Raw genomic sequence first — 15,734 nt, forward strand, 5'->3', positions numbered from 1 at the left:
TTGTTTGTTTTTCCCTGGGGACTAGGAAGATCACTCGTATGGTGGTTAATTTTAGATATATTGTTTCTGTCCTCTTTACTTCTCCCTCCCCCAAATCCTCATCCATGCATCTCTGACACAGGACTATTGCACCTGGGCTCTTAACTATATTAACTCCATTGTGCTGGTGTGCCGAGTGCCCCTGATCCTTAACGTCTTTATGCTAAAACCCAAATCCTCCCAACAGCAAGGGGTTAATTGTCTGCTTTCAGTGCACTTTAAAACTCTCTGCTCTTGGGAATGGTGTTTCCATGAGGGTTGAATGTAATTACAAAATAATATAGGCACTCTGTCTTATTTTCAGTGAGTGATACTTAAGTCCTTGCTGTTGTTGCTGCGTGTGTTTATATTGGGGCTCTTCCTCAGTGTACTTGATGCAAGGTATTTGCAAATTTGAGCCTTTGGGCTTTAAATGTTGTGCTGCTTCTTCTGTTCCTTATTCACTACAGATTATGTATAATTGATGACCTGCATTTACAGACATGGGTGGTATACAGATGTAAATGTTATTATAGCTTTTATATTTTATGTTCTCTCTGAAAGATCATTTTGTCTTTGAATAATACTCCTGTTCAGATTTTGGGGGGTTTATCTCTAAAAGAGAATATGAAATGGATATTGCACATCGTATATTTCTTAAAAGTAATTTGAAATTTTAGGGTATGGGATTGGTGGTGACTGATACACTGCCTGGATGAGATATATCCCTTTGAAAATAACAGCGCCAGTACATGCCTGCATCTGTCTAACCTCATAATTCACTTTCACATTGGGTTATGGATGTCTGCATTCAGTGAGTCTATCTTCCCTTTAGGTATTATTTCAGCCCTTTGAGATAATAAGGAAAGTTTAATTGCGTTGTTAATTGATTTTTTGCACAACATTATTACCTTGATTGATTGCAGAGTTGATGAAAATGTTAGACACAGGCAGTGTAAAGTATCAGCCCAGTAAGGAGTGGGAGCCTTGTGGAGAATAGATAACCTTGATGTTAAGAGCTATATCCTTCAGATATGTCTTCCCTTGACATATTGATGGCCCTTGAAAAGGGAAAAGCTGATTGTATGCAGAATGCAATCATTAAACCCACTTCAGCTGGCTGTTGATTAATTTGTTTTTTCCTGAAGGATCTAGTTAAAGAGAAGGCCTCACTAGTATCAACAGCAGCCATTTTCCAAGCTTCAGATTACTCTTAACCCTCTCCTAGAAGAAAGAAAAATGATACTGTCTTGGTTTAGACAGGCAAATTGTCTGAAAACGTTCAGTCCAACTGCAATTTGGGGATTATAACACTCACTTTACCCCGTTAACTACTGCTTCCTCTATGACCTCTCCTCCCCCTGCCTTCAGTATTCAGCTCCGCCAACGCCACAGCTAGCAGAAAGTCCAGAAAGTCACGTTTGATGTTTTCCGAGCAAGGCCAGTGTCTCTTCTCAGCAGAGATGCCAACAGGGATGTCAAGCTTGTTTTGCCCAAAGACGGAAATACTTCAATAGCATATAGCTGCTTCCCAGGAGCCTCTCTGAAAGGACGAGAGGGTTCACTGCACACGTGTAAGTGGTTAAGCTTTTCTTATCCCTGAAAAGATCTTTCTTGTATGATTTTTTGTTATTGCTTTTGAGATCTTTGAGGTCTTCAGGAGGACAGTTGTGCCGTGCGTTGCTTCTGTCAGAGAGCACAAAGGATGCTGTGAAAGTTGGTATGCCTGTTTCTTATCCCTTCAGGACAGGGGCTGTGCAGTGCTGCCCCAGGCTTGACAGCAGCACTCAGGTACCCTGCCATCGGATATGTTCAACCAAACAGTGACTGTATGTGACCAGCTTTCCCACTGGGAATTCACGTGATGCTCTAATCCGGGACTACCTGCTACCTTCAGAGCACTTTCTGTCCTCGTAGCACCCTCTCTGAGAGCAAAGGTGAAGAGTATTACTTGTAAGAGCTGTTGCCTATAACAGCCGCCTTCTGGCAGATGGGGCCTCCTTGGCTGCAAAGCATTCCATGGATGGAGGGGCAGCTTCTGTCTTAAGCATTTATTCCATTTGCATCAGCAAATGACCCAAGGCATCTAAAATATTTATGCGGCTTTAACCAAGCAGTTGAATGTTTCAGGAAGAGAATGTGGCGGAGGTTTTATCCTTCAGTTAACCATGTAAAGGGTCTTTGGTAAAGGAGTAGGTAGCAGGTTATTGCTTCCTGTTTAGCTTGGTAGTCTCAAAGACAGTTGCTGTTAATTTGTGCTCATGAGTGATACGGTGATCAGTGTTGCTTGATTGTTTGGCCAGATGTGTTTTATTAGGTCCAATGTGCACATTTGCCAGTTGGCTCCTTTTTAATATGGGGACATGTTAACTTACGACATAGTCAAGTCTGACAAATTTGAACCAGCCAAATAAGTGAGTAATATTTCAAGCTGTCAAAGTGGGTGAATACTGATTAACTGACACACTCCAAAAGCTCTTACCAATATCCGTGCTCCAGTGGAAAACGTTTACTAAGCATGATACTTGTTAGAAAGTCTTTGGTGCTTTGACTAAACTTTAATGACTCTGACCCTAATGGAGGGGTTTTAATGTGCTTCTCTTGAGCTATTTCTTAGCCCCCTATCTTTTATCTTTAGCAAAAGCTTCTATAGAGGCTAAAAGTGCGCTTGTAAACCATGTTCCACTGTCCACTGTGATTTAACCTTCAGCCTCCATCTCATTTGCATGTTTTTAAAAGGAGGCTGAAGAAGGGGGGAAAAGAGTTGAGGATTGGAAACAATGACAATGGTTTGGCATTCAGTACTGGAGGCAGGCAGTGTTTGGGAGCTAGACTATGGCCAGTAAGTATTTAGCAATAGCAAAAGGAGCTATATGCGATGTGGCATAGAAGACGATTCTGCTGAGAGGCAAGCCCAGACTTCATCCAGAGAAGCAGATGTTTGCTGAACACTTCAGGTTTTTGGATCCAGATGCATTTCTGATTTCATTTGGTGCTATATAGCCACGGTTATAGAAGAAAGAAAGGAGCTCACCAGTTGCGTGGGGTCTGGATGTGTCTTACAAAGTGCCAAATGCCTTCAACTTCCACTGGAAATCAAGAGAATCCAGGGCCTTCTAGTATCAGCTTCTTAAACACCACTTGGTTTTGTATTAGGAAGAATCATAGAAGTTCTATCATTAGCAATTAGTTAAATGTTTCCTTTGTTTCTGGGGAAGGGTTTGTGGAAAGGAACAAGTAATGGCATGCATAGAAGGTTCCCTTAACTGTATCATAATGTGACAGCAGCACTATTTCATTATGCTCTTTAATTTTATTTGAGAGACTTTCTTTCCCAGCTTTAAAAATAAAAAGCAACTTGTCTTTATTTCGGATGACTCTCTTGAGAAATTTCAAACCAGTTGAGCCAGACTGAATTTTGTATGGCTTTTTTTTTTTTTTTTCCTAATGTGAACTCCTCCAGCAGGAACACATTTGAGATCCAAAAGCAAGTTTTACTCATGAGATGAGCCAAATTATGTCTAAACTCTCCAGAAGGGCCCTGCTGCTCAAATTTTTTTCACATAAGAATTTGTAATTTTATTGGAATGCTTGCAGACTTTCCGAACAATTATTCCAAAAGTTTGCTTTCTGCCCCATAAATCATGATACATTTGTTTAATTCTATCACAGTTACTTAAAGAGTTTGCTTCCCTCCTTCCCTCCTCCCCCCCCCTCCCCCCCCCCCCCCTTGCATTTTACTGCTAATGCAATCTGTGCATGGTTAAAGTTTGTGAAGTACAGTATAGCTATGCTTGCTTTCTGTTTTCTTAATGACCCTGTCATTCTTTATGGTTTTGCTCCATTGCTGATTGATGTAGGTATTGTTAGTAGAATGTAGCCCAAAGTATAGAGCAGCCCACAGAAATGCCATTTTTGCATATGTTAGCCAAATTAACTGAAAAATCCTCTAAGTTAATACGGGGAGTCTACACTGAAGAAATTAACTTTAATATATGGTAGGGATAGGATTTTATGACCTCCCTTTCCTCCACCATTCTGAATATGTTAAAACTGTTTCATGTCACTTCAGTGATCGTACTGTTGCATTACCAAAAGTAATAGAGAAATGGTTCAAAACAGCACTGGAATTTATGTTGTGAAGGTGAGAGAATAACAAGTTCCCCCCAGCTGCAGTGGAAGCCGGTGGTGTAGAGGGACGGTCACCTCTTTCCCATACAACATTTGGAGCCTTTTGTTCAGACCACTACCCAGTGACATCCTTCTGTAGGCATCTGTATACACAAAGTGATGCTCACTGAGACTAGTCCACCACAAGTCAGGCTCCCGGGCGAAAGGCTGAAAGCAGAGGTTGTATAAATATAGGCTTTGATCATGCCAGAACAAGAAATGGGCTGCAAAACTAACAAACAGTATTGCTTTAATTGTCATATCGGAATATTTAGTTTACTGGTGTGGTCCGATTTTTAGACAAATGCATGCTGCCCTCTAGTGCTGATGCTCTCGGCCTGAAGCAGCCTGGCGGGAGGGCAGCCGGGAGAGGGGTCTGATTTGGCGAGGGGTGGCTTTTTCCCCTGGTTACTAAAATTGCCGGGCCGGTTTGGGGTCTTCGGTTATTGATAGAAAGCAATTAAGTTCTTGTGACGCTGCTTTAGAGATGAAGGGTATTTAACAGATGTAACCTGACTTGCGTTGGATGTTTACAGTAATTTGTTCTGCCTTTACTACTTTGGTTTAGACCACGTATGAGAGAATGAAATATGTGAAGAAGCATTTACAAGACTAAAAGAACTGTGAGCCCATGCTTCCTTTCCTCCATCCCGTTCAAGGGTATCCAGTATATCCATATTTAAGCATTGGTTCACCCGTAATATCTGGCATGCTGATTCTTTCTGTGCACTTGGCTTTCTTTGACGGCAATACCTAGCTGGCTATACAATTTAGATGTCCCAGTAATTAAAAAAATCTGCTTTAAAATTTCAACATATTCAACAAGAAATACGTTGTCATAAAGTTGGCATTAATTCCATCCATGGCATTATTTGAGAGTGCAGGAACTGCAAAGATGCACTGAAGAGACAAAAGCATTTGAGTTTTTTTCTTTGATGCTTTTTGCTTCATTTTCACTGGAGATTTCCCCCCCTCCCGCCCACCCCCAGTATGTTTCTCTGATGATGCTTACAATAAGCATGGAAAGATTCCAAAGAAATCCCAAGAGTAGGACCTTAAATTGTAAAAATGATACCCAGAGGAGTATGGAACTGGTTAATGATTTAAAGTATTATGCCCTAAATGCTCTTATTTTAGCCAACAGTGGAGAATCTGTAGACAGCACATGCCCAGATCAAAGCTGATCATGTCAATGTCATTCAAGGAGGGAGAGATACCCTCCTTTCCCCCTTGTCTCCCCCCTACTCTTTTTTTAAACAAAGTATGACATCTGAGGAACAGTGTGTTGATTGTTCCACTGCCAGGATACGCATAATGGAAACATTAGCTCCAAGATAACTTTTAATCTGTCAGCCTAATGGCTCCTTAATGTGTAGAGGGCTTTAAATGTATGTCAGCCAGGGCTGTATAAAGTAATATAGTTTGTGGCCTGAATGGATCTAGATGACTCCACACCATGACACAATATGGTTTATTATTAAGTATCAGCTCATCAGCTTATTCCCACGGACTTGGACAAGCTTCTCAATTTCCCAGTAACAGATTATGTGAGAAAAAGCTTGCAGTGCATTTTTTTCCCTCTTTTTTCTTTTCCTTTTTTCTCTCTCCTGCCACCCCCACCCCCGTCTTCCAAATTACCAGTTTCATCCCCAGCTGCATTGGGAGCCCTGAAGTGTATTTACAGCAGGCTGTGCTTTATCACACATCAGCTTGACTGCTAGTTTACACTGAACATTTATGCAGCTCCCTTGGCCCGAGATGCAAACTTCACATCTTTGTATTCCTATCACCTTCATTGCAAATTTTTCCAACATCCTCTCCCTGTTGACTTCTCTCCTTCCTCTCCCCTGCTCTCACTTCCCCACATACTCCCCCCCCTTCTCCTTCCTACAAACAGGCCAGTGAGACTTGACATGTCACAGTACTTGTCTGTGCAGGATACTTGCAATAATTCAGTGTCTTAGTTTGCCTGCTCTGATTCCTCTCAGCTCTAGCTTAGGTGTACGGTTCCAGCGCCATTGCTGTAGACTGGATACGGATTTGATTTTGTGCCTTTTGGTCTGAAAGACCACTTTGTGCCCCATGCTGTAGGGTGTCCAGAGGAAAATTTTACTGCTTTTTGGCATCCCTGTGCAGGGAGCAGAGCGAAGAGGCTGTTTGTCTCCCCTGAACGTGAGGGTTACCTTCCTTTAATGTTGCTACCCACAGAGGGAGGGGAGAATCAGGATCAGTGGTTTGCTGCTGAAGGAATGTCCTCCTCCTCTAGGAAGCCTGCAATGGTCCACATTCCCTAATAACGGACCGCATTCCCTAATCCGTGGAGACCTCTTTGGGAGTATTTGCAGACTGTTGTGTGGCCATGGTGTGGAATTCTGCTTTAGCCACAGTGAGCTCTGTCCTCAGCCTTCTCAAGCATAACCTCCATCCCCTTATGCACAGATAATTTTGGAGGGATTATGCATTATTTCTGCTTGCATTTAGTGTTTCCCACCTCTTAAAAATAAATTAATTAGTTTATAACATGAGATAAGTTAGTATTTGTGCTTTTGTTACTTGAACACTTGTATTTTATGATACCGGGTTTTGGGAATTTTTTGTTTTGGCTTATTACTATGGTATCTCAGGTCTTTATAAGATAACCCTCCTACAGCGTTCAGCAATAGCACCACCAAAGGCATTTGCTTCCTTATCTGTTGTATGCTCCCTTTTCTGTTGCTCCCTCTGTTCTTGATTTAAGGAGTCTAGGTCCTGTGTCTTGACTCCAACCTGGAGCATTCTGGAAACTGTGGTTGCAACAAACAGATTTAATTGTAGTAGTCGGACATCCCGTCACATTAATGAGGGCAGCTGCAACTTCTCTGTTCTTTTCCTATGTCACATTGCAGTTTTTGAACTCGAGCTTCCCCGTACTGACAGCGGTCTGTTTGCTGGGGCAGAGTGGAAGTCTGGGTGGACCTCTCTGAGTTACGTGCTTGGTTGCTTTTGGGAGGACTTTGTGACCTGGGTGATCCTTCACCCCTGTTCTCATCTTCTAAGTGATCTTCTCAGATTCCTGTGTCAGAGACTTCACAGGCTGGATCATATTCCACAGGATGTTCTGTTCCACCAAAAGTCAATGTGAAGTATAAAAAGTTGGTCTATCATTTCCTCCCTTCTTTTTCTATAAGATTATGGTTTTAAATTTTTGATTAAATTTTGTCCATTTTACAGAACATGGACCAAGAACATAGCAAACATTCTTTTCCACTTTGGGGTCTCACATATTTCCAAAAGTGAAAGATTTTTGGTTTCTAATTGCTCAAGTTATTGTTCTTGTTTATAAAAATGTATTTTGACATAAACAGCTATGAAGGCCCAGCTATAAATAAATAAATGTCTGCAAGTTAAGCAGATGAATGAACCTTAGAAGACTGAGTGACTTGGAAAAACACTCAGCATTTTTTTTTTTGGGGGGGGGGGGGTGTTGTGTGTGAAAGGTGGGTTTTTTTTAATCATCATTATTTGTGAAGTATCTCCCTGATGTTACACCCACAAGACTCAGGAGAGCTAGAAGTGCACTACTTTCTGTTTATTCTTTTCTTCCTACAGCTGTTACATATTCAGCATCTCTCCTCTCCTTGCACCCTGTCCCAGGCCCTTCTGTGCTGTGAAGCTTTACATGGATCTGTGCTCCCCAGTTTCTAGCTGATTTGGCTGAATGTCAGGCTACTGTTTTTGTGGGTTTGGCTTTGTTTGTTGGGGGGGTTGTTCTTTTCTGGGAGTTTTGGGTTTTCTTGTTTGTCTTTAATGATTCATTGAGGATTACAAAGCAAATATTTCGAAGGAGCACGTTTGGAAATATGTTGATGTATTTTACAGCATTTAGTTGTTTGAATGTTCTTAATGATGAATATAACATAGATGACTCGGGTACAATTAAATTAAGTGTTTGGATTTTATATTTGAAGCTAAAATTACTGTGAGAGTGTATATATATAGTTTAATTGTCCTGATTTAGCAGAAAAAATAACCTATGTGCTTCTGAAGGTGAGAGGATTAGGCTCCTAATTTCTTGAAAATCTCTAGTACTTCATTTTTCATTGTAAGTCGAAGTGGAATTCAAAATAAGTTGTTGTCAACTATACAACTAGATAAAGTTGTTAGAATTACATGATGATAAATATAAAATTAAGAATTACCAAGCCCCTGTAGAAAAGGACTTTTTTGTTTCAAACCAGCTCCCTTAGATGAAAAGGTTTTTAAGAGTTTTCAATTAATTCAACTGATGGAGATGTTTTGCCTAAATCAGTAGCATTGTAGACTTGAAACTGTTTGTACATAGGCATTTATTCTCCTCTAAATGTTGTAGGTAGGAGATTATTTTCCTTTAAAGGAAGTTTATATTAATATTTAAGGGAATTTTGCAACTTCTGTTCATTAATTGTAGAACATGCCCAAGTGCCTATGAAAAAAATTATAATGGTATTGATATTTCATCCTGAAGGGTCTCAAAACAATTTACAGATTGGTAGTATAACCTGAAACTGAAATGCACCCAGCATCTAGGTGGAACATGGCAGCTGTTTAATAGCCCATAGCAAAACTATACAACAGCAGGTTGTGGGAGAAGAGATGAATATGGATCAAATACAAATTGGCAGTGGAGGATTTAGGTACTGTACTGAAATTAAAGTTAGGTGAAGTGGAATTCCACTAGAATATCGAGTCTGTGTATGAAGTGCTACACTTTATCTGACCACAGTCCCTAGTACGACAACCTGTGGTTAGCCCACGTGAAAGGCAGGCAGAGGACTGTATGCTGAAATGTAATCCCTGATGAATACTGTAGACCCATATGTTTGACAAACAAATGTAATTGTGAATACTTTGCTGTTTTCACTTGCAGAAGGTTTTATTAAAAACATTTGATGTTAAAACGGGTGCCTGAGGGGGATCTTGGGCAGATGTGGCAATAGGTTTTGATGGGGGTGGCAAGAGCTTTGGCTTGACTACTTAGTTTTAGCAATTACTTTTTAAAGAAAACTGATTGCTACTGAGGAAGGCTGTGTTTCAAACAGCTGCCCCAGCTGTGATGGCTGAGAGGTGGTTTTCTTAGAGATGTAGAGCCTTTATTTGCCAGGAAAGAAAAGCAAACCAAGAAAGGCAACAAGATGCCACCAGACAACAATTCCCTTAGGTCACTGTTGGTCTGGGCTGAATGTCAAGCTGTGACTGAGGCTGTATGATCTATAGGTCTAGCACATCCCATCACAACTTCTTTTTACCATTTTGCATATATTCCATGTAATACGTGAAGATCCGCAAACTTTTTTTTTTTTGTTCTAGGAAAGTGTACAGAGGTCCAACTGCATTGTAGCTCTTTGCAACACATGTCCGATTTAAAAGGAGCAAACATGACTGGAACAATTTTTCATGTACTTTAGTATGCATGTATGTATTTATTTATTTATTTGGATAATTGGGTTTTTTCCTCAGCTAAGGAAAAGCTGGTGTTGCTGACATTACAATGTGTTTGTGAAGAAAGACTGATACTGCAACACATGCAAGCAACTGCAAGGTCATTACTTACCCAGCATAATTAGAACATCCATTCCGAAGGGGGAAAGCATTTAAAAGATAAAGAGTGAATTTAAAAATTATTCTTCCCAATGCATTTTTTTCATAATTATAGTTTTAACAGCTTGTGGTGATGGTAGAAGCAGCTACTTAAGAAAAATTAGAAGCCTCATTCAGGGAAGATGATCCCTCAAGAGACCTTGTGTTGTCATTTCTTAAGAACTGCGAGCAGCAACCTCATTCAGGATGCTGTGTGTTGTTTTGATGTATAGGGGGTATACTTAGCTTATTATGGCAAATGCTGGATGTTTTAATTAAAAACCACCGCAACAGCCACAGATGTATTGTTTCCCCTTTAGTCCTTCCCCTTGTCTGTGTGCAAAAACACCGGCGTGTACTCCTGCCCCTGAACTGCAAGGAATGAATACCATAGCAGATAGGTAAGAGAGAAGCAGGAGATTTCCTAAATTCACGTGTGACACATCTTGGCATCAAAATTCTTGTCGCAGCACAGAAGCCTTTTGTAGTCCTCTGAGTTTTTCTGCGGTTGCCAAAGGGAGGTGAAAAATGGAGAGGGGGGAAAAACCAAAACAAAGCCCCAAACCCAACCAGTCACCACATTTAATTTCTGAGCAAGATTATTGTTTTCCAAATAACCTTCCTGATAAACAGAGTCTCGTGGCAACGTTTTCAGCCATGCTTTTATCCAAGGCTCTCCGAGCAGTGTGTGTAATATGGCTGGCAATCGAATCACAGCTGTGTGCCTGGGTAGGGAATCTCTGCGGAGACAACACTTTCTTAATTTAAACAATTGTAGGCTGCAGGAGTTCAAAAATTTCAGCTGACTTTAACTGTCACTAGCCCAAGCACCTTTATCCCCAGGCGAGCAGCAGCAGCTGGATTTCATTTCCCGCTGCCAGACTGTCCGACATCTTTGCTGAACATCCCGGGAACTGAGCGTCTTTACTTTAAGGATTTTATTCAAGGTGACAGCTCCTCACACTTTAGCGTTCAGATCACCTCAAGTAGCTGAGATATCAGTGAAAATGAGAGCACTTCTCCAGCAAACTCCAAATTTAGATTGACTGAGGTTATCCTTAGGCCTCTAGACCCAGCCTCCATGACAGCACAGGCCTGCCAGTAACTTTAAAACTACAGTGGAGTTTGTAATGATGTCTGGGGAGAAATATTCTGCCAGAGCAGCGGAGGATACTATAAGCGATAGGAAATGATGTCAGATTTAGTTAGGGCTGGAGACAGTGTTAGAATATACTTGGCATAATATGGCACCGGTATCTCTGTCAGCATCTCTGTTTTCTGTCACTGCACACAATCCCGGGCCTGTCTGTAGCCCTGACAGTGTCTTTTCAGATCAGGTTATTGCCAACTCGGAGACGGGCTCGGCGCAGCACCATACAGCCCCCTTTGTTTGAAGTCTGCCCTTTTGTCATTAATGCACTTGATGTCTATTTAAATCTGACGGTGAATGCAGTATCTGTTTTCCTGTCAAGAGATCATTGACAATATTAATACCTCGTGTCCTTGCCTCATTTTCTAAGCACTGACACCTCGCTACAGTCTCCAGCATTCATCAAACAGCACTCCCGCGCCAGCTTCTCTATAAACAGTCTTGCTTCTAGTCCTTAAGAAACACGGCAGACCTCAAACGAGACTTTTATCAATGCCAGCGAGAAAGGAGTCTGAAGAATGCCATTAATAAACCGTTCGTATCCTTTACGTTTAGAGCTCCAAACGGCCTTGTTGCCCGCCTTGTGCCTGCTGCGGTTTCACTTGGAATATCGTCTGTTCGGGGGGAGAAAAACTTGCTTGTCGGCAGGCGCTTGGTTAGGAATGACAATATCTTCCCTTGAATGTGGAAACTGCTCCGTGAGTGAAATTATTGAAATTGAAATTATCAAAGCCCCGTGGAGGAGGGGAAAGGAATCAGCTGGTGCACCATATAGTCCCCATTTGTGTTATCCTGAAGAAGAATGTGTTTTTCACAGCAAATGACAGGCCTATCAATTTATTATTTCCACCACCACCCCCCACCCCCCCACCCACCCCCACCCAGGAATGTGTTACTATCCTGATGTCTTAGAAGGAAAGAAGAGCACGGGTTAACATTAATCTTGCACAGCCCGTGCCTTCCAAGGTTCTGGTTGCTTATCTGATGCACGTTATACTGGAAAAATAGATGCAGAATATAAAAGCTTGCATACTTAATTCATACCGCAGGTGACAGGCATGGTCTTTGCTGTGTGAGTCCTGGAAAGCTAAAACAGCAGTGAACTGAGGAGCTGCTCCTCCCTCGTCTTTACCCTTTGTGTAAGGCAGGTTTGTCTCCGTTGCGGTAGGCTATGTTTGCCCTCACGGAGGTGAGCTGAGTACCGGGGCAACTGCTGTGTTAAGGCGCTCCCAAGGTGGAGGAGACCCTTTCACCTTCCTCCCGTGCATGGGAGGCAACTTTAATTTGACTATATGCGCCTGGGGGCACAAAGAACAACCCTGCTAGGGAAATTTAGCGTCTTTGAGGATGTTCACAGGTGGGATGTGACTGTGAACTTACGCTTTCACATACCACTTAGTACCACCAGAGGGGATGCTTTTGAATAAGGTAGTGAGATCTGCAGGTGTGTGTGTGTCTCACCCACAGCAGTTGAGGCTTCCTCAGGCATCTTGCTGCTTGTACCCACTGAGAATAATGTGCCTTGTCTCTCAAAAGCAGTGTTCTGGCTTATTTGTGAAAGCATACTCTATGTATCAATATTTAGCAGAATTTATAATTGCATCTTGCTTGTGGGATGTTGTTTGGAGAGCTGCTTTAGAAATGTTTTTACTAAATATTTATTTCTATGTCTGGGGTGAAGGCTGGAGTCTGTAGGGCTAAGCATTAGGAAGTCCCAGGTTCTAGCCCACATCTGTCCATGACTTCCCATGTGGATTTCAGCCAGTCGCTTCAGATCTCTGCCATTGCAAAGCGTGGATGGCTTTAGGTGCCTGCAGGATGACTTTGTGAAGGTTTGAAAGGTTTTTCCAGGATCCGCATTAAAGTGTAAATATTTGCTCTTTTTTTTCTTTTTGGTTTGAATGATGAAGAAAACCCTGTAAGCATATAGCACGGAGATTACAGAGAGTACAAAACATAACTTCAACCCAGACTTTCTGGTTTGAAAACCAGGGGAGAGGCACTGTGATTTACAATACAGTGCACGGTGTTTCAGTGTTATGTTGTTCCATTTTTGAAGATACTTGTGGATATATGTTTAACAGGATAGGTCACGCAGGTAGTTGAACACATGTTTTCCCAGTGGATTCAAAACTGTCAATTGAAGTGGTAATTCTGGATATTTCAATTGCACAAACTTTCTTTTGCAGGACCACGGAAAGCTGTTCCCTTCCTTCCTTCAAATTTCCCTAGTTATGTGCTTTAATTATGTATTATGCCATTGCTGTCCTAACTGTAATTAATTTCCTTCATGTTGTAGGCATTTTGGGAAAATGCCGCTACATTTACTATGGAAAACATTCCGAGGGCAACAGATTCATCAGAGATGACCAGCTATAAAACACAGTGTTGGTTTGGGCCTCTTCAATCCCTCCACATAAGAAGCACAAATTGCATCTAAATTTTAAGCATGCAACCAAAGTCCTCTAGTGCCTTCTGCTGACTTTGCCAAGCCTGTCAAGATCATCCTTCTATCTTAGTCTGAGTAGTCACAGAGATTGACATGATTGCCTTTAAGCAAGTCCCATCCACCAGTGTGACAGACAGCTGCAGCCGAGCACCCAGCCTGACAGGAGGAGCACCATGATGGATTGCCTGGTCCAATTGCTGCTCACAGAAGAGCAGGGGTCACACCTGGGGCTTCAGTGAGCATGCTCCATCGGTCGGCGCCTTCACAAAAGCAGCGCGTTTATCTCCAGCTTGCCTGTTGAGCAAAAGTGGCTGGCAATATCAAAATGTTTAGAAAAAGAGAGAGGCTATAATTTCAAATGAAAAAGCCCTTATCTGTCCTTATTTTTTTTCATGTGAATTAAGTGCTCGTGTTCCTGTCCTCTTGCACATGCTTACACAAATCCTTCCACAGTGGTATTTTTTTTATTTGGTGTGTCCCCCCCTACCCCCACCCCTAAATGCACCTAGGTGGATTATTTTTTGTTCCAACAGGGGAAAAAACTACATGCTGGAAATATTTTGGCCATGCAAAGTGCTATCAGTTTGTACAGTTGTCTATGTGCAAAAGAAAATTATTAAGCAATTTTGCAGACAAACAGAATTTTCTAATTTTAAATACCATCTCTACATTTGCTAACTCTGACCTTCAGTAAAGCGATCATTTTTTAATGCTGTGGAATAGTGGCACGGCTTAACTGAATATACTTGGAAGAAGCCCTCAATTGTCGTATTTACGGTGTGTATTATTCCTGGTTTATTGCATGAGATATTTTTAACTTGTACAGAGATTACATTTAGAATTAAATGCTTAAATTTGGAAAGAAAAAAGTGCTTAAAAGGAGTGATATAAAATAAAATTGCCACCAGATGGGTATGATTATTCAGAGGGGAAAACAGTCAATAAAAGTAACTGGTGAAATTAACATAATTAACAGCTTTACTAATATGTTAGAGAGATGAGTTTCGATTAATCCCTTTTGATGCCTATGTAAGAAAGGCTATTGTCAAATATTCAGTCGAAAAAAAATAAAAATGCATGGCATATTTCCTGCTTTTCTGATAAATAGTTTGGACATATTTAGCATTGTGAACCTGTCACTGTGGAAGAAAATATCCCAATTCTTTATGCATATGTAGTGTTAAGTGCTACTAGGTATGATGGAATTGGCCAAGGAATATGCAAAAGTTCTGACCTCTGGGCTGTTCCAAACCCATGCACAGTGGTCCCAGCTGACAGCCATCGCTGCCTGGATTGTTTGAAATTGCTTGGTGGCCTTTGTTCACATTCCTGGTTGAAATAAAATGTCACTTTTCAGAAGTTGCCTACTTTTGGGGGACAGTTATCAGCTGATGTTGCAGGTGGAAGTGAACTGGATATTGAAGCCGATTGTGAAATGGGGGTTGACCAGAGAAAAAGCATGGGCTACTGGTAGAGCGAGAAAGGAAAGGTTGCGGCTTGCTGACCGTTTCAGGCCTTACTCAGTAAATGAAGCCCTTCGCTCGCTCTGGATGTCTATAATAAATCTCCAACAGATACTTAAAATCAGTGATGAACACAGAACGATCCAGTTCACACCACCTGTGGCACAAATTGAGCTCTGAGCTGTTTGCCATACAAATTGGTGTCTGGAAAGCACATTTTGAGCACTCGTAATGCTTCTGCTAATGTCATACATGCCTACAAATGAAATGCCAATTTATGTTAGAGGTCCTAGGAGACACTAGATAAAGGAAAACTGCATGCCTCTTTTTTTTAATCAAAAATATCATTAGAAATATTTAGGGCACTTGTCATCTCTCTTGGTTACCAAAATAACAGCAATTCTAGTTTGTTCATATCATATTGTCTGTTTTGAAGCCTCGGCACATTTTGGCCATGTCGTATTACAGGCAGCAGGGTTCTGAATAGGGGTGTTTAGAATAACCTAATGTCACTTTCAGTCTGGTTGCATATATGTTCTTGTCTTTATAAAAGGCTTTAACCCTGCCTGAAACAATAAACAGCACTTGCAAACTGACCGCATGATTTTTCCATCTTCATTTTGCTTGTTTACTTTTGCTAATGTCAAAACCATTTGTATCATTTTCAGGAGTGTTTTCTTCCCAGCAAAGCTTTGGAGGCAAAAATATTTTTGGAATGAGATGTGATCAGTCTCTTCCATTTTGTTTTTTTGTTTTCACTTGGGGAATTATATACCTATAGTTAAATACGGTAAAGCCGTAATTAATATTTGCTCAAAGGGAGTTCACAGTATATGTCGCTGATTCTGAAAAATCAAAAAGATAATCTGTGAATAATTATTTTATATTG

The 15,734-nt window shown here is 41.2% G+C and overlaps 1 protein-coding gene across 2 annotated transcripts in view; it reads left to right on the top strand.

The window, feature by feature from the left end:
* LRMDA (leucine rich melanocyte differentiation associated) overlaps positions 1-15,441 on the top strand; it is a 295,266-nt gene extending 279,825 nt beyond the window's left edge. The window contains exons 4-5 of one of the 2 annotated variants that reach the window (XM_080403241.1): positions 9,514-9,618; positions 13,233-15,441. In XM_080403241.1, the coding sequence (XP_080259367.1) occupies positions 9,514-9,611 (98 nt within the window). In that variant the 3' untranslated portion in view covers positions 9,612-9,618; positions 13,233-15,441. Of the gene's footprint in view, positions 1-9,513; positions 9,619-11,488; positions 11,632-13,232 lie in introns of both variants that reach the window. The other variant, XM_080403240.1, reaches the window with a different exon arrangement.
* Positions 15,442-15,734: the final 293 nt, after the last annotated feature.

The sequence above is a fragment of the Falco punctatus genome (genome assembly GCF_963210335.1).
Source record: "Falco punctatus genome assembly, chromosome: 9".
In the NCBI taxonomy this organism is placed as follows: domain Eukaryota; kingdom Metazoa; phylum Chordata; class Aves; order Falconiformes; family Falconidae; genus Falco; species Falco punctatus.